The 20,035-nt window shown below is 45.2% G+C and overlaps 1 protein-coding gene across 1 annotated transcript in view; it reads left to right on the top strand.

The window, feature by feature from the left end:
- Positions 1-4,757: 4,757 nt before the first annotated feature.
- The window catches only part of LOC148151766 (EH domain-containing protein 3-like), a 43,949-nt gene continuing 28,671 nt past the window's right edge, over positions 4,758-20,035 (top strand). The window contains exon 1 of the mRNA XM_087984029.1: positions 4,758-5,043. Within this exon, the coding sequence (XP_087840155.1) occupies positions 4,817-5,043 (227 nt within the window). The 5' untranslated portion in view covers positions 4,758-4,816. The remainder of the gene's footprint in view (positions 5,044-20,035) is intronic.

The following is a 20,035-nucleotide window of genomic DNA, read 5'->3' as shown; positions in this document are numbered from 1 at the left end:
TCCTCTGAGAAGCCAGGGAGGAGATTGCTGAGCCTTTGGCATTGATCTTTAAATCGTCATTGTCTACAGGAACAGTACCAGAAGACTGGAGGATAGCAAATGTGGTTCCCCTGTTCAAGAAGGGGAGTAGAGACAACCCTGGTAATTATAGACCAATGAGCCTTACTTCAGTTGTTGGTAAAGTGTTGGAAAAGGTTACAAGAGATAGGATTTATAATCATCTGGAAAAGAATAATTTGATTAGGGATAGTCAGCATGGTTTTGTGAAGGGTAGGCCGTGCCTCACAAACCTTATTGAGTTCTTTGAGAAGTTGATCAAACAGGTAGATGAGAGTAAACCGGTTGATGTGGTGTATATGGATTTCAGCAAGGTATTTGATAAGGTTCCCCACAGTAGGCTATTGTACAAAATGCGGAGGAATGGGATTGTGGGAGATATAGCAGTTTGGATCAGTAATTGGCTTGCTGAAAGAAGACAGAGGTTGGTGGTTGATGGGAAATGTTCATCCTGGAGTCCAGTTACTAGTGGTGTACCGCAAGGGTCGGTGTTGGGTCCACTGCTGTTCGTCATTTTTATAACCGACCTGGATGAGGACGTAGAAGGGTGGGTTAGTAAATTTGCAGATGACATTAAGGTCAGTGGAGTTATGGATAGTGACGAAGGATGTTGTAGGTTACAGAGAGACATAGATAAGCTGCAGAGCTGGGTTGAGGGGTGACAAATGGAGTTTAATGCGGACAAGTGTGAGGTAACTCACTTTGGTCAGAGTAACCAGAATGCAAAGTACTGGGCTAATGGTAAGATTCTCGGTAGTGTAGATGAGCAGAGAGATCTTGGTGTCCAGGTACACAGATCCTTGAATGTTGCCACCCAGGTTGACAGGGTTGTTAAGAAGGTGTACAGTGTTTTAGCTTTTATTAATAGAGGGATCGAGTTCCGGAACCATGCGGTTATGCTACAGCTGTACAAAACTCTGTTGCGGCCGTACTTGGAGTATTGTGGACAGTTCTGGTCACCGCATTAGATGAAGGATGTAGAAGCTTTGGAAAGGGTGCAGAGGAGATTTACGAGGATGTTGCCTGGTATGGAGGGAAGGTCTTACAAGGAAAGGCTGAAGGACTTGAGGCTGTTTTTGTTAGAGAGAAGGTTGAGAGGTGACTTAATAGCGACATATAAGATAATCAGAGGGTTAGATAGGGTGGACAGGGAGAGCCTTTTTCCAAGTATGGGGACGGCGAGCAAAAGGGGACATAGCTTTAAATTGAGGGGTGAAATATATAGGACAGATGTTAGAGGTAATTTCTTTACTCAGACAGTAGTAAGGGTATGGAATGCTTTGCCTGCAACGGTAGTATATTCGCCAACTTTAAGTACATTTAAGTCATTATTGGACAAGCATATGGACGTATATGTAATAGTGTAGGTTAGATGGGCTTCAGATTGGTATGACAGGTCGGTGCAACATCGAGGGCCGATTGGCCTGTACTGCGCTGTAATGTTCTATGTTCATTTTTGTCTTCTGTACTTCTGTCCCATTCTAACTGTCCCTCTATTTTTACTGCTCCCTTTATTACTGGACACTACTTCAATGCCTCTTCATTTGTGTGGGAAGAAGGTCTATTCAGCTCCTCCACATCTGGGTATGGGGGGGGGGAGGGGGGGGAGGTTGTAGGGTATCTGATTCCTGCTTTTCTGTTTCCCGTAACTGCTCAGCTTGTTCTTTCCAGCTTTCCTAGTCACCATGGGTGTCTGACAAGCTACCTTCCACTCCTGACTCTCTTTCCTGAAATGTTTCAGTATTTGCATCGCCTGATCCCTCTTTCGGTTCCTATTTTAGATTTCTCTTTCAGCTTATAGTTCTTAATTAGTCCTTCCACTTCATTGCACATATGAATATCAAAGGTATTCTCTTTTGGCCATTTAGTCACTTTCTTATGCTATTCAAGTCTGGTACAGCTTTGTCAACAGTATAAGCAATCCTTAACTTTATAACTTGCAATTGTCCTTTACCAATCTAACAATTCTTAAATGTTCTCAGTTAATAATTCTCATTCGTTCAGCTTAAACCAATCTAACACTGCACCAGCAAAATGCAGCAATCACTAATGGTTTCTTGAAAAATCTCTCTCTAAAAAAAACACTATCTTAAATTCTTACAGTGCAAAATAAAATCAAACTACTCCAGGATCTCGAGCTCCAGGGAAACAAAATATAAACATTTAACCAACAACAAACAATTATGCATACAAACCAGATCACAATGGTTAAACTATGAAGTCTCTCTCTCTCTCTCACACACAGAAACTTTCTACTCACAGTCAAGAACTCAGCATTAAATCAATGGCTCTTTCTCTCTCATGCAGAGCCTTGTTGCGAACAGCCAAGAGCTTAGCAGTAAATTAATCTCTCTCTCTCTCTCTCTCTCTCTCATTCAGAGCCTTACTTAAACAGACCCTTTGTTAATTTCCCAAACTACTGTCTCAGTATTATACAAGCCTTGTCTAAAACATTCAACAGTCTAGTAACATTTTAACACTATGACTATTTGCTACTATTTTACTTTTAATCATCCACTACAAATCTGCCGGCTTTCTAAACAGGTCTATCAGTTCTCTTTTTTTTTAGTTTAGCTGAGTTGGCTGTAATGTTGGTTTACAGAGCAGTGTGATGTGGACAGCGTGGGTTCAATTCCCATTACCAGTTTGAGGTTGCTATGAAGGAATCTCGTTCTCAAATTCTTCCCTTGCCTAAGGTCTGAGGTCCCTCTGGTCAAAACACCATGAGTCGCTTCTCTCTGTACTGAAGAGGGCAGCCCCTGTGGTCTGGTAAGGCTATGGTGACACACACATTCCAGTGAGTTAACATGTGATTGTATTCTGCTGTTATTGCATCCAGAACTGAACTGTGTTTATTCTTTTTTTTTCTTTTTAACCCCCACACTACCACCTAAGTGCGGTAGTGTTTATTTTATCCCCAGCACCCATGGTGTGTGTGCGCAGGTGTGAGACACAGTGAAAGACACAAAGTGCACGAATCTTTAGTCAATTTCCACTACCAGGAAGATAGGAAAACACCCGGGTGGCCAGTGACAAACACTGCCCTTCACATCAAAGGGCAGTGCTGTGTGATCAAAACAGTGAAGGGGAGGGTAGGGACTAAATCAAAATAGAGTTGGAGGGAGAAATGATGCACTCCACTCCCTGCGGCGCCCACCTCTCCCTGAACAACTCCAGGGTGTTGGTCGACACCGCGTGCTCCTTCTCCAAGGACACCCGGGTGTGGTGAAACGGTTAAAAATTATGTCCCAATACATGTGTGAATCTAACCGGAATGGAGGTGTTGCTTAGTCCCGTGTGAATCTTATTACACACCTCCCCGTGTGAATCTTCTTATCTGTATGTAACCAGAATGGAATGTGTTTTTTAGCCTTGCTCTGCTGTTCACATGAATGTTTATATCTGGAAAAGAGTATATCAGCTGGAAAAGTCTCCAGTTCGGTGAGTCTGCTCCGGGGTTACGTTTAACCGCCGAGCGTGGGTTGTTGGCAACCGCTCTACGAGAACTGACGGCTCCCAGTTCCGGTAACATGTAGAGTGAGTATAAGCCAGACCCGTTGTAAGTATGAGACCTGGTTGTGGCGACGCTGCGGGGAATAAAATGCTCATATTCTAGCAGACTCGCCTCTTGGTCGTTTGTTCTGTGTCAGACTACTCTCCTACGAACCTGACCTAGAGAATTTTTTAAAACACCGGGCTCTAACGTAACCGCGGAAGAGGGGCAGGCAGTCGGCTCTAACGACCCCCTCCACGGCCCGCTGCCTGGACCTGTTGATGGCCAGTTTGGCCAGGCCCAGGAGCAGACCCATGAGGAGATCTTCAGACCTGCCCTCCTTCCTCCGTACCGGGTGCCCAAAGATCAGGAGCGTGGGACTGAAGTGCAGCCAAAAACAGAGAAGGTTTTTCAGGAAAAAAGGTCTATCAGTTCTTTTAGTAAAACAATTCCCCCTTATTTATATTGCCCTATCTGTTCAGGCCCTTGTTTCCATGAGGCATTATCTATAGGGTCTTATATTCACCACGTGGAATTTTCACTACCACCATGTGGAAGTTTTGCTCGGGCAATTGCTACGTTCTATTCTTACTCACCTCTTACCCCACTGCGCAGTTTTCTTGACCAATTCTCCACATTTCCTTCATCCCTTTTTGACTCTGATCTCCTGTATCTGCAGTCCTCACTTTCTCCCAATTCAGTGTGTAGACCAGCAGGGGGTGGGAAGAAACAGCAAGCATGAAGAAGGCTTACACCCAAAATGTTAACTTCTCCATCTCCTGATGCTGTCTGGCTTGCTGTGTTTTACTTTGGATTACAGCATCTGCGACTTGTTTCTCTGGATAATTTAGTGAAACAGGTTAGTTTATTTTAGTCTGACAACTCGGTGAAGCTGGCGAGTTCGTGAGATGAGGTGGCGATAGCTAGGTTGTTGGTTATCAAGGTTGCGAGAAGAAAGCGGGGGAGTGGGGCTGGGAAACGTCTCAGGCACGGCTGGCTGAGCAGACTGGATGGGCTGAACGGCCTCATTCCCGCTTCCCCTGAACCGCACGTGCGGGATGAAGCCGTTGGTTGACGTCACTGGAAGAGGACGGCGCGCGGGGGCGGGAGCTGTCTCGAGCTGCGGCTCCTTAAAGCGGAGCGGCTTCGGGGAGACTTTCAGGAGGAGGGGCCGGGGAGGGGGGTTCGGGCTTTAAGGAGGTTATTGTTGTCGCTGTAAACTGCTGCTTTAGTGTGGGTTTACACTTTCCCAGGTTATCCGGCAGCATGTTCAGCTGGCTGGGGGCGCATGACCGCGGCAAGAAGGATCCCGAGGTATTTCAGACGGTGACGGACGGCCTGAAGAAGCTCTACAAAAGCAAACTGCTTCCCCTGGAGGAACATTACCGCTTCCACGAGTTCCACTCGCCCGCCCTGGACAATGCGGATTTCGACAACAAGCCCATGCTGCTGCTGGTCGGTCAGTACTCCACCGGCAAGACCACCTTCATCAGGTGAGCACACACCAGCCGGACCCTCACTCACTCACTGTGCCCCCCTGGGTGAGAGGGAGAGGGTATTGCACAGGAAAATCAGGCTGCACTGACCCTCACTCACTCACTGTGCCCCCCTGGGTGAGAGGGAGAGGGTATTGCACAGGGAAATCAGGCTGCACTGACCCTCACTCACTCACTGTACCCCCTGAGGGAGAGGGTATTGCACAGGGAAATCAGGCTGCACTGACCCTCACTCACTCACTGTACCCCCCACTCCCGCTGCCATGAGTGAAATCTGAAATCTGTCCCCAGGATGGGAATGTTGCTGTTTGGAGAAACCAGAATCCCCCTGTTAGAAACGAAAATCGCTTCTCAATAATCGCTCTAGACAAATTCAGGAAAACAAAGTTTTATTAACAAGTCTGCAGAGTTGGGCACCCTTGGAAAAAAAAAGGAGCCCCAGGCTAACAATGTTTCTGATTAAATACAGTACAAGTCCCTCCCCTCTATAGCTCTAAAGAGTCACGAGGTTCACATTCTCACAAAGTCTGCAACAGTTTCCCGAGTTTTTCTACCCTGTAGTCTTATCAGTCAAGGACTTATTCTTCTCTGTCAGAGTTAGTGGTCTTATCAATCAAGGACTTGTTTTTCTACTCTGTAGCAGCAGATGTCTCGTCCTTTATTATAGAGAAGCATGTTTTACCCTACCCCCACGGCTCTATTCCCCTTAGACTCTGAGGTCATGCACATCTTAACTATTTGTACCAAAATCGTCTCTCACACCCCTGTATTCATCCTGCCCAGGGTAGAGGACTCACTGAAGAGAGAAATGGCTTTTTGCATCTGACTTTTATCTGTATTTAATATACACAGGGAATAGAATCAGACAGCAAGAATGCAGATGTTTTGGTCAAACTCCTCTGTGTTGACCAGGCATCCCAATCTGATCCCATTTGGCCTATATCCCTCTTGAGCCCTTCTTATTTGTGTTTCAGCTTGGCTTGTTAGTTCTCTGTCTACCTGACCTCTGGGGAATTTATAATTTCTGTTCTTCCTTCTCTACAGGGTTATTTGCCCTTCTGATCCTCCTGTCATGTTTATCTGCTCTCCAGTGTTGGATACTGTAGGGGGTGGGTCCTTGGGATGGTAGCATTTAGCCAGTTTCTGGTATGGTGACTGGTTCTAATGTAATCAGGCAGACCACTAATAATGAGAAAAGCTCATACAGTATGGGAGTAAGTCAAATAGTCAAGGTAGACAAGAGCTTGGCAGAGCATGAGGTGGGACTGATAAATTAGCATTGCATTTCAATGCAAGAAGCCTGACAAGCCAGATGAACTTGGGGCAGAGCTGGGGACGTGAGACTGAGATATCATAGCTATTATAGAAACGTGGGTCAGGGATGGGCAGGACTTGCAGTTTTAATGTTGAGGTATTAATGCTATGGGAGAGAAACAAAGGGGGTCAAGAGATGAGGGCATGTGGAGTGTTTCTTTTTGTTTGGTTCAGGATAGCACTATTCCTGTACTTAGGGAAATATTCCTGGAAGATTTACCAGTGAAAGCATAGGTAGAAGGGTAGAACTGAGAAATAAAGGGACAATCACCTTGTTAGGATTGTATTATAGTGCCCCTCTCCCTGCCCCCCAATAATCAGTAGGAAATTGAGATGCAAATACATAAAAGTATCCCTAGAATAATAGGGTTGTAATGGTGGGGGATTTTAACTTTTTCCAATCCTAGACTGTCAGTGTTAAGGGCTTGAATGGAGAGGCATTTTAAGGAAGTTCTCTTGTATGCACTTGATCAGTATGTAAATGTGAAGGGCTTTTGCCTGAAACGTCGATTTCGAAGCTCCTTGGATGCTGCCTGAACTGCTGTGCTCTTCCAGCACCACTAATCCAGAATCTGGCTTCCAGCATCTGCAGTCATTGTGTAAATGTTCCTACTTGAATAGGAGCAATAATCCCTTCAGTTGGGGAATGAGGCAGGGCAAATGACTGAGGTATCAGTGGGGGAGCGCATGGGGCAACTTATCATAATTCTAATAAAGCTCCTATGGAAAAGGATAAACTTGATCCAAAAAGTTGGAAATTCTAGATTGGTGTAGCCAATTTTGATCGTTCAGGAGGAATTTGAAAAGCTGGGGAGGGTATGCACAGGAAATGGGATTTGATTGGGAAGTGAGTCAAAATAATGAGTTCACAGGCAGTATACTCCTGTTTAGTGTGGAGGGCAAGGCTGGTAGGTGTATAGGGATACTGGATGACAAGACAAACTGAGGTTCTGCTCAAGAGAAAGGAGGCACATGTCAGACATAGCCAGTTGGAGTCAAGTGAATCCTGAGAGAAGTAGAAGGGCAGTGGGAGTATATTCAAGAGGGAAATCAGAAGGAACATGAGGTAGTTTTGAATAGTTATGGAGAATCTGAAGAGGTTGAGTACATGAAAGGCAGAAGAGAAACTAGGGCGAAGAATTGCTCTCATTGAAGAGCAATGTGACTCCTGTCTGGAACCACACAAGATGGGTGAGATACTAAACAAATATTTTGCACCCTCTCCACAGTAAATAATGACGTGGACACTCTGGTACTTGTAGGAAACGAAATAGTGATTGTATTGAAAAGCGTTCATCCAAGAGAAGAGGAGATGCTGGAAGTCTAACCTATCAAGGTAGATAAATTGCCAGTATTTCCCAAGCATTGTAGGAAGCTAGGTAAGATTACTTGGCCCCTTTTCTTTGTTCTTAGAGATATTTGTCATTGACAGCCACGTGAACTAATGGAAGACTGAAGGTTGGCTAATGTGCTATTTCTTAAGTCTATAATCAAAAGCCTGGCAACGATTGACTGGTGAGCCTGACCATTGGTCAGCTCTTTTCTCTCTGGTTACTGTTTTGTCCTGAATATTTGTAGAGTACCTTTGGATTTCCCTTAACCTTATTTGCCAAAGGTATTTCATGTCTCATTTTTTGCCCTCCTGATTTCCCTGTTCAGTGTAACAGGCAATAGAAATATACTTTTCTAGGGTGTCCAATTTCTCTCTCTAGTCATCCAGCATTCCTTCCACCTACCAGCTTTTCCCTTCACCCTAACAAGAACATAGTGTCTCTGGATGTTATTTTGCTTTTGAAGGCTTCCCATTTTCCAGATGTCCCCTTATCTGTAAACATCTGCCCCCAATCAACTTTTGAAAGATCTCTCCCCGTAGTGTCAAAATTGGCCTTCCTCCAATTTAGTACTTCAGCTTTTAGATCGGTCTATCCTTTATCATTATTTTAAAACTTGCAGAATTATGGCCACTAGCCCCATAATGTTCCCCCAACTACAGCTGTTACTCACCCTGCCTTATTTCCCAAGAGTAGGTCAAGTTGTACGCCTTTCTCTAGAGGTGCACCTACAAACATTCAAATTTTCTTGTGTGCACTAAACAAATTCTGCCCCCCCACCCCAGCCCTTGTCCCAGTCGATGTTTGGTTTGTTTTCCCCTACCATAAGTACCCTATTATTCTTAGAGATTGTTTCTCAATTTCCCTCTGAGTATTGTACTATAGAACCCCCCCCCCCCATAAAGAATCACTATGATTGAAGAAATGATCTATCCTAATAAGGATTCCTGTCAACAGGCAGTTTGTTCACAGGCTTCTTGCATGGAGTGAAGAAGCCACTACTTGAGAGACCGTGTGTGCTTGTGTTTTTCTAACTATTGGGTAAGCATTCTCAGGATGATACATTGCAACACTGTCTCCTGTTCAATTCCTACTCAGGAGAGCAATCACTGGTATCATGACTTCCATAGAAAATAAAATTTCCATAGTTCAGTTAAATGAATGTGGTGAAGTATTGAAGATTTAAGAGGAATAATTCCCCTCCTTCAGAGAAGGAGTCTGCATTAAATGGAGAGCACTTGGCCCATTGTATACCTGGAACACACAGACAAATGGACATTGGAGATAAAGTCAAATAGTTAGTGTGTGGGGAATTGGCTTTCAGTCCAGCAATATTCTGGGTACAGTCACACTAACATCTTGTGCAGTTCCAGAACCTCCTCCCAGATTTGAACCAGCATTTTGTTTGGAATAAATATATAAAAAATGCCATTTGCTCTACCCACCTTGTTTCCTGCATCAAAGCACTGTTTCACATTTCCTTGACTCTCAAATTCAAAATAAAGATCTCAAGAGAGTTTGGGTTGGATGTGAAGGGATAGGAGAACTTGAGCTGGTTTAGGCTGCTGCAAACTGGTTGCTGTTCTCCACACTAATTTTAAAATTCAGGTGGTGAGTCCCACTGTCTTGTCAACAAGTGACTGGGACAGATGAGCCAAAGTGGAATTCAACAAAAGCTGTAACGTAATGAACCCCATGTTGTTGCGCTCATCCTCTTGCAGCCTGCCAATGGAATCTGACCAAGTTTACTGACAAGAAACTGGTGTTTACTTGATTATGACTAAACTAACACAAATATATTAATCAAAGTGTATTCAGTCTGCAGTATTACATTGCTCTAGTCATTTGTAGTCAATGTAATACATTTAGTCACCATGTGATTGACTCCACCCATTCACCAAGATACATTGTTGGACTTAGTCTTTAGAAATGAGTTGGGCCAATTTGGATGAAGTGGTAGTGGGAGACAGGAGACAATGATCATTGGAGCTGGTGCTACAAGATGGTGTTGGAGAATGACATGCAGCAATCCAGGGTGAGAAAAACATTTGACAAGAAAGCTGGCCAGATTGACTGGAACAAAGAGGATGGCAGGAAAACCAGGAACTGAAATGGGCTACCTTCCAAAAAGAGATGGTTGAGGTCCAGTTAAAGTTTGTTCCCTCCAAACAGGAGAAGGTAGGACAAAAATAGAGTCCCTCAATCAGAAAGGAGGTAGAAAGCAACACGGGCAAGAAAAGTGCTTCTAAATAAGGCGTATGGCAGAAAATACAGTTAAGAAGCTGTTGGCATATTAAAGGTTCCAAGGAGTGGCAAAAAAAGCATATTATGACAAAAACTAGCAGCTAACCAAGAGGAATCCCACTCTTCAATAGAGAGATAAGAGATCAAGAAAGAATAGAACTGATTAGAGACCAGAAAGAGGATTTACAAGGAGGGAGGTGGTATGGCTGAGGTGTGAAATGAACTCTTGGCATCTATCTTTAACAGAAGAGGAGGATGTTGCCCAGGCCATGGTGACAGAGGAGGGAACATGGTCACAAGAGGGTTCAAATAGGGTCAGGGGATACAAGCTGTCGTTAATATCTGGTCCTTTTGATTTGAATTAGTTTTTTTCTGAAGCGGTACAAACATGAGAGAATGCCACTGTACTGGAAAGACTAGGAAAGTAGATTAAACCATTGGGAGGTGCTGCCATATAGAGAATGATGCACCCACCAGCAGGTTCTGGGGCAGCTTCCGTGCAGTTTAGTCTATTGAATGGACTCTCCGCTCAAATGATGCTGAGCTACATTGCACAGGGCGTACAAGAGAGATCAATGTTACCTGTAGTCCTCCGTCTGAATATCTTGTTCTGAGCCTTACTGTGATATGCCTGTAGTGCTCATAAAGCTTTTCACTGTACTTTATACACATGACAATAAATCAATTACCTGGATCCAGCAGTTTTCTGAACCTCCACTAATCTGAGTAACACTGAACTGGATTGAGAAACGACCTTTCTCCTCATCCCCTCTACTATGTCCAGTGTCTCCTTATCAGGAAAAGGGAATATTCTATTGTCCATGTAGAGAGTGGAGTTTTCAGCCTGACCTGTTGTTCCTTACAGCAGTAACCAGTGTTCACCGCTTCCACTCTCTTCCCTCTTTCTGGTTCCTAGGCCACTCCAATTCAAATTTGAGGTGTCTATAGTGTGACTGGGAACTCATGACGAATTCTAAATGCATGAGGAATGTGTCTGGCACTTTCTGGTTCCACTTATAAGATCCTTCCCCCTCCAGACTCCATTCCACACCCGTCTTCTTCCTCTCACTTACCCCTCCTGTTCCTGAGCCTCCATGCAAGCTCCCACTTTCCTGCCCCCTTTCATTGTGCTGCAGAGTTCAACAAGTGCAACCTCTGACCTCAGACACAAGAGCACAAAGGTGACTGTTGTACGTCACTTTTAAATAAATATCAGGTGCCTCGTGATTCTCATGTGTAACTAACTTTCAGATGAAGGTGGAACATCATTACAAAAGGGGCTCACGATAATGAGTAATGATGGGATACAAATCAGTTTCCTGCTCACAAACTAATCTGACACAAACACAACATTGAGTGAATCGCAGAACAAGAATTCATCTTGGAATGGAGAATTTTTCGTACCTATCTCATTAGATCAGCCTGTGGCCATGTTTCCAACTCCTTCAGAACTCATGAAATTTCAGGAGTACCAGTTCCAATACTGTACAACCCAGATGGGCTCCTTCTTCAAAGACCGCAATTTCCCCCCAGACATAATCGACGATGCTCTCCACCGCATCTCCTCCACTTCCCATTCCTCTGCCCTTGAGTCCCGCCCCTCCAATTGCCACCAGGACAGAACCCCACTGGTCCTCAACTACCACCCCACCAACCTCCATATACATGGTATCATCCGTCGTCATTTCCGCCACCTCCAAACGGACCCCACCACCAGAGATATATTTCCCTCCCCTCCCCAATCAGCTTTCCGAAAAGACCACTCCCTCCGCGACTCCCTCGTCAGGTCCACACCCCTCACCAACCCAACCTCCACTCCCGGCACCTTCCCCTGCAACCACAAGAAATGCAAAACCTGCACCCATACCTCCCCCCCCCCCCCCCCCCCCCCCCCCTACTTCCCTCCAAGGCCCCACGGGATCCTTCCATATCTGCCACAAATTCACCTGTACCTCCACACACATCATTTACTGCATCCGCTGCACCCGATGTGGCCTCCTCTATATTGGGGAGACAGGCCGCCTACTTGCAGAACGTTTCAGAGAACACCTCTGGGACACCCGGACCAACCAACCCAACCACCCTGTGGCTCAACACTTCAACTCCCCCTCCCACTCCACCAAGGACATGCAGGTCCTTGGACGACTCCATCGCCAGACAATAGCAACACGACGGCTGGAGGAAGAGCGCCTCATCTTCCGCCTAGGAGCCCTCCAACCACAAGGGATGAACTCAGATTTCTCCAGTTTCCTCATTTCCCCTCCCCCCACCTTGTCTCAGTCCCAACCCTCGAACTCAGCACCACCTTCCTAACCTGCAATCTTCTTCCTGACCTCTCCGCCCCCACCCCTACTCCGGCCTATCACCCTCAACTTAACCTCCTTTTCCAACGCCCCTCCCCCAAGTGCCTCCTCCCTACCTTTTATCTTAGCCTGCTGGACACACTTTCCTCACTCCTGAAGAAGGGCTCATGCCCGAAACATCGATTCTCCTGCTCCTTGGATGCTGCCTGACCTGCTGTGCTTTTCCAGCAACACATTTTCAGCTCTGATCCCCAGCATCTGCTGTCCTCACTTTGTCTTTTATAAACAGGATCCCAGGATTCTGAGATGGGCCATTTGAGGAATTGGTCAAATTCCCAATATGGGGACATGTATATAGAACATTATAGCGCAGTCCTGGCCCTTCGGCCCTCGATGTTGCGCCGATCTGTCATACCAATCTGAAGCCCATCTAACCTACACTATTCCATATACGTCCATACGCTTGTCCAATGACGACTTAAATGTACTTAAAGTTGGTGAATCTACTACCGTTGCAGGCAAAGCATTCCATACCCTTACTACTCTCCGAGTAAAGAAACTACCTCTGACATCTGTACTATATCTATCACCCCTCAATTTAAAGCTATGCCCCCTCGTGCTCACCATCACCATTCTTGGAAAAAGACTCTCCCTGTCCACCCTATCTAACCCTCTGATTATCTTATATATCTCTATTAAGTCACCTCTCAACCCTCTTCTCTCTAACGAAAACAGCCTCAAGTCCCTCAGCCTTTCCTCATTAGACCTTCCCTCCATACCAAGCAACATCCTAGTAAATCTCGTCTAATCTGTCTAACGAACAGTTATTGTATTCACTAGTAGGCAGGTATAATGGTATACCTTTCTGTAGGTAAGGAGACCAGAATAATACAAAGTGCAGTTTGGGCAAGACCGAACAATTAAAGAATTACGCACATCTCACTGTTCAATATGTACAAAAAGGATTTCAGAAAAATTTCATTCCAATTCCTGTGTAAAACATGTTTGTATTAATCCATCTTTTTATTTTATTCTATTTGATGAAAAAGATTTTTCAAGGTTTCTGACGTCTTGTTCAAACTTCTTCAGGAAATCAAATACTAGTTCTTCATATTCTTTCCATTCAAATTAACTGAGAAGTCCTGCAATGGAATTAAGAATATATACATTTAATTCTCATTTCTTGTGACAAAACCTGTCTGGATCTGAGTAGATTAACAGGGCAATAAGAAAGTCTTCCAGCCTTTTGAGAACCCTCCATCATGCAGTTCAATTGTGATTACAGAAACAGAATTAATAGGCGATCAGAATGAACAGTCCTGTGGCTGATAAGGGGATGTATTTTTGTGAGGTGTTACAATAAATGGATTGTCACTTCAGAAAATTGAACAAGGAAATTTTGGGTGTGCCAATATTTGAAGGAAGCATTACTTGAGATAGTAACTAGCAAAGCAAATGGAATATTGAGTTTATACTGAGAGGATGGATTACAGAATGAGGGAGTTTTTGCTGAACCACAATGGAAGTCTGGAATTGCCCCAACTTGAGCATTGAGTCCATTGATTGGCATTTTAGGAAATATGTGAGTGTCCTTGAGGTTGCAAAGAGCAACTGATAAGGAACAAGGAAATTGAATATGAATGAAATCTGTTTTAAAAAAAAACATGGACGACAGAAACCCATCTACTTTGCCATTCAATGAGGCCATGGCTGATCAAATAATAAGACCGTAAGACATTGGAGCACAAATTAGACGACTCAGCCATCAAGTCTGCTCCACCATTCAATCATGGTTGATCAGTTTCTCAACCCCATTCTCCTGCTTTCTCCTGGTAATCCTTGATACTCAAGAACCTAATAAGACCATAAGACATAATGCTCAATTCCACTTTTCTGTCTTTTTCCCCATAAGCCTAAATTCGGTTGCTGTTTAAAAATCTGTCTATCATAGACTTGAATGAACTTAATGACCCAGCCTCTGCAGTCATTCTTTCCCTCAGAGAAATAGTTCTTGCTCCTCTCCAGGTTAAAATATAACAGCTAACTAATTGCTTGTTGACCCCGAGAGCAATGACCCATCATGGGCTTTCCACTGGAAATAATTTTCATTTGTGCACATTACTCCTGTTGTAATGAAGGAGCACTCTCTACCAAGCTTCCGACTGGAAAAGATGCACAAGAGATCAGGTAAGGTTAGCAGTTTTCTTTCTTAACTACATTCGTGAACCAATAGTTTTTTTTTCTGACAATCGGCAATGATATCATCATTGTGATGATTAGACTCCAGATACTTATTGAACTCAAATTCCACCATTTCCTGTGGCAGGTTTGGAATCCGGATCCCCAGAACGTTAACTGGGTTTTATTTTTGGGTTAATAGACGTCATTGAAGGCAGACAAATGCCAGAAATGTTTCAGACTACAGATAACCGGTATTAATCAAGAAACTCTGTGAATGTTCTGGGGACCTGGGTTCAAACCCTGCCAAGGCAGATGGTAGAATTTGAATTCCGTCTATTTTTGTGGAGTTAGAAATGTACTGATGACCATGAAACCATTGTCGATTGTCAAAAAACCCCATCTGGTTCATTAATGTCCTTCAGAGAAGACAATCTGCCATCCTCATCTCACGTGACTTTCAACCCACAGCAATGTCGTTGACTTGTGCTGCTATCTGAATTGGCCAATCAAGCCATTAAGTTGGATCAATTGCTACAAACTCTGAAGGAAATGTAACCGGACTGACAACCTGGCATTGACCTAGGCATCTGAAATGACTGGCAGAAACTGGCCTGTTGACTCTGCAAAGTCTTCCTCGCTAACATCTGGAGGTGAGGGCCCAAATTGGGAGCTGTCTCACAGACTAGTCAAGCAAAAGCCTAACATGGTCATTGTCTCTGAGGTATGATTCAGTGACAATGGACTAGACACCACCATCATGATCCCTAGATATGTCCTGTAACAGACCCCGCAGAGGGGCTTGCCATGGAAGTCTGAAAGATTGACTCAGGACCCAATGAAGTCTCAGGTTAAACATGGGCAAAGAAACCTCTTGCTAATTATCATGTACTGTCTTCTCTTGGCTAATGAATCGATAGTTCTCCATGATGAACAATTCTTGGAGGAAGCAGTTAGAATTACAAAGGCACAATCTTACTCTGGGTGGGAAATTTCAATGTCCATCCAAGAGTGGCTCAGCAGCAGCACTACCGCTTGTGCAGGTCAGATCCTGAAGGATGTAGTTGCAAGATTGGGTCTACAGCAGATGGTGAGGGAACCAACAAGAGCAAGAAACAGACCTCATTCTGACCAATCTGCCAGTCACATCTCTCCATGGCAATTGGCAAGAGTGACCACTGCACAGCCCTTGTGGAGACAAAATCCCACCTTCACATTGAGAATAGCTTCTATAATGCTGTGTGGCACTTAACACAATGCTAAATGGCATATCCACCAACTCAAGACTCTGCTTCCATGAGGTGCTATGTGCCATCAGCAGCAGAATTGTACTCCCGGCACAATTTGCGATCTCATCGCCCAGTATATTCCCCACTCAACCATTACCGTCAAGCCAGGAGATCAACTTTGGTTGAACCTGAGCTATAGATCAGGTGATGGAAGAGGTAGTGAACAGGCAGATACGGCATGTGGAAAGTCTGAGAGGAGAGCTTGGCACTTGATAGGGCAAAGCCCTGTAATATTGTGGCTATTATGGAGACTTGGATATCATAGGGGCAGGAATGGTTGTTAGATGTTCCAGGGTTTAGATAATTTCAAAAGGAATGGGGGTGAGATAAAAGAGGTGGAGGAGTGGCTTGGCTAATCAGCAATAGTATCACAGTTGCAGAAAGGGAGATCATGTAGGAGGGTTTGTCTATAAAGTCAGTGTGGGTGGAAGTCCGAAACAAGATAGGAGCAGCCACTTTATTTGGGAGCTTTCTACAGGACCCCCAATACCAACAGAGATATGGAAGAGCAGATGGGAGGCAGATTTTGGAAATGTGCAGAACTAACATGGGTGACTTTAACTTCCCAATATTGATTGGAACCTGCTTAGTTCCATAGTTTGGATGGAGCAGTTTTTGTCAGGTGTCCAGGAAGGATTTCTGATGTAATAGGCCGACTAGAGGGGAGGCCATATTGGATTTGGTGCTTGGCAATGAACCATGACAGGTGTCAGCTCTCTCTGTGGGAAAGCATTTTAGTGATAGTGATCACATCTCTATGACTTTTACTATACTCATGGAGAGGGTTAGGAGTAGACCATGTGGGAAAGTATTTAATTGAGGGGAGGGGTAATTTACGATGATATTAGGAACAGGGGTGCCAAAATTGAGAACAGATGTTCTCGGAGGAAATTTGCAACAGAAATATGGAGGTTGTTTAGGAAGCACCTACTGATAGTGCTGGGCAGGTTTATCTCACTGAGGCGAGGAAAAGATGGGAGGTTGAAAGAACCTTGGTTGACAAGGGATGTGGGGCATCTAGTCAAGAGGAAGAAGGGTGCTTACTTAAGATTGAGGGGGCAAGGATCATTCAGGACTTTGAGGTTTACAAGGGAGTGAGGAAGGAACTGAAGAATGGACTCAGGAGAGCTAGAAGGGGGCATGATTAAATCTTTAGTGGGTAGGATTAAGGGAAGCCCTAAGGTGTTCTATGCTTATGTAAGGAACAGGAGGTTGGCCAGAGTGAGATTAGGACTGATCAGGGATAGTGGAGGGAACTTGTGCCTGGAGTTGGAGGAGGTAAGGGGCGTTCTTACTGAATACTTTGTTTCAGTATTCACTACTGAAAGCGACCTTGACATTTCTGAGGACAGCGTGAAACAGACTGATATGCTAGAACAAGTTGATGTTAGGAAAGAGGATGTGTTGAAAATTTTGAAGAACATAAGGATGGTTTGTACCCTGGGCCAGACAGGATATACCATAGGTTACTACAGGAATTGAGGGAATAGTTTGCTGCACCATTGGCAATGATCTTTGCATCCTCACTGTCTACTGGAGTAGTACCAGATGATTGAAGGTTCCCTTGTTCAAGAAAAGGGATTAGGATAATCCTGGAAATTACAGACCAGTCAGTGGTGGGCAAAGTTTTTTGAGAGGGTTCTGAGACACAGGATTTATGATAATCTCTAATCAAACTATGGTTTTCCAGGTAATCAGCATGGCTTTGTGAGGGGCAGATCATGCCTGACAAACCTTATTGAATTCTTTTGAAGATGTGACAAAACGTGTTGATGAAGGTAGAGCAGTGGATGTGGTGTACATGGATTTTAGCATGGTAGGCTCATTCAGAAAGTAAGGAGGGATGGTATATAGGGAAACTTGTCTGTCTGGTTACAGAATTAGCTGGCCCATAGAAGACAGCAAGTGGTAGTAGGTGGAAGGTATTCGGCCTGGAGCTTGGTGACTAGTATTCCTCTTTGTGATTTTTATAAATGAGTTGGATGAATAAGTTGAAGAGTGGGTTAGTAAGTTTGCTGATGACATGAAGGTTGGTGGATTTGTGGATAGTGTGGTGGGCTGTTGTAGGTTGCAATGAGATATTGACAGAATGCAGAACTGGGCTGATAAGTGGCAGGTAGAGTTCAACTTAGAAAAATGTAAAGTTATTCACTTTGGAAGGTCGAATTTGAATGCAAAATGCATGGTTAATGGCAGGATTCTTGGCAGTGTGGAGGAATAGAGGTATCTTGGGATCCATATCCATAGTTCCCTCAAAGTTGCCACCAAGGTTGATTGGGTTGTTAAGAATGCAGATGGTGTGTTGGCTTTCATTCACATGGGGATTGAGTTTAAGAACCGTGAAGTTATGCTGCATCTCTATAGAATGCTGGTTAGACTACACTTGGAATATTGTGTTCAGTTCTGGTTGCTTCATTACAGGAAAGATGTGAAAGCTTTAGAGAGGGTGCAGAGAAGATTTACCAGGGTGGGCGGGCGCAGATTTTGCACTTCCTGTGGTGGCAGGGGAGGGTGGCTTGTTAAGGGGCGTGGACCTGACCAGGTAGTCTTTGGATTAGTGGTGCTGGAAGAGCACAGCAGTTCAGGCAGCATCCGAGGAGCAGGAACGGTCTTTGCGGAAAGTGGATAGGGATGGGGAGGGAAATATATTCCTGGTGGTGGTGTCCTTTTGTAGGTGCGAAAATGTCGGCGGAGGTTGGTGTGGTGGAAGGTGAGGACCAGGGGGTTCTGTCCTTGTTGCAGTTGGAGGGTGAAGTTCGAGGACCGAGATGTGGGATGTGGATAAGCTGGTTGAAGATGCCTTCCAATGCAAGTGGGAGTGGAAATTTGGTGTTTAAAGGAGGAGGCCATCTGGTGCTCTGTGGTGGAACTGGTCCTCCTGGGAACAGATGCGGAGGAGGAGGAATTGGAAATACTGGATAGCATTTTTGCAGGAGGTAGGGTGGGAGGAGGTGTAATCCAGGTAGCTGTGGGAGTCGGTGGGTTTGTAGAAAATGTCAGTGTTGAGTTGGTCACCGTTGATGGAGAGGTCCACAAAGGAGAGGGTCGTGTCAGAGATGGGCCAGGTGAATTTAAGTCTCGATTGGAATGGTGCTGGAAAAGCACAGCAGGTCAGGCAGCATCCGAGGAACAGGAAAATCCCTTCAGAAATTTTGTAATGTGTTGTAATGGAGGTGGAGGTCCAGTGATAGTTTGGCGCAGTGGACAAAGGAGGTGCTGTGGTAGTTTGGTGGCTGTCTCAACCTGTCCAACCACTTCACCAACTCTCGCCCTCACAACGCGCAGCCCTCCACGTCCTTTGCTCCATTCCCAACCTCTCTATCAAACCAGTGGACAAAGGGAGTGCACTGGTAGTTTGGTACACTGACCTCTACACCGCTGACGCCAGGTGCCAACTCGAAGACACCACCTCCTACCACCCCTTCGACCATGACCTTACCCCCCATCACCAAACAATCATCTCCCAAACCACATGCAACCTCATCACCTCAGGGGATCTCTCACCCACAGCTTCCAACCTCCTAGTTCAGCAACCATGCACTGCCCGATTTTCAACTCCTACCCAAGATCCACAAGCCTGCCCACCCCGGCCGACCCATCATCTCAGCCTGCTCCTGTCCCATCGAATTCATCTCGACCTACCTCAATATTGTCCTATTTCCACCCCCCTCCCCGGTCCACCCACGCCCTCCACCACCTCCAACCTCCAAGGCTTCCATTTCCCTGGCCTCCAACACCTCATCTTCACCACGGACATCTAGTCCCTCGACACCTCCATGACCAGGGCTTCCAAGCCCTCCGTTTCTTCCTCTCCCGAAGTCCCCACCAGTACCCTTCCACTGACACTCTTATTCATTTGGCTTAACTGGTCCTCCCCCTCAACAATTTCTCCTTCCAATCCTCCCACTTTCTCCTGACGAAAAGGGTAGCTTTGGACACCTGCATGGGCCCCAGCTATGCTTGTCTCTTTATTGGCTACGTTGGACAGTCCATATTCCGGAGATGCACCAGCACCACTTTTTCTTCTGCTACATTGACTGCATCAGCACCACCTTGTGCTCCCACGAGGTGGTCAAACAGTTCATCAACTTCACCAACACATTCCACCCGACCTTAAATTCACCTGGACCATCTCAGATACCTTCCTCCCCTTCCTAGACCTCTCCATCTCCATCCACAAGGACCGACTCAACAGTGACATTTTTCACAAACCCACCGACTCCCACAGGTACCTGCATTACACCTCCTCTCATTCTATATCCTGCAAAAATGCTATCCTGTATTCCCAATTCTTCTTCTGCCTCCGCCACATCTGCTCCCAGGAGGACCG

Source organism: Chiloscyllium plagiosum, unplaced genomic scaffold, assembly GCF_037043375.1.
Source record: "Chiloscyllium plagiosum isolate Xiang-an unplaced genomic scaffold, Cpla_swu_hap1 HiC_scaffold_3, whole genome shotgun sequence".
NCBI classification, from domain to species: domain Eukaryota; kingdom Metazoa; phylum Chordata; class Chondrichthyes; order Orectolobiformes; family Hemiscylliidae; genus Chiloscyllium; species Chiloscyllium plagiosum.
The sequence above is the reverse complement of the archived record's forward strand: the minus strand, read 5'-3'. Positions and strand labels throughout refer to the sequence as shown.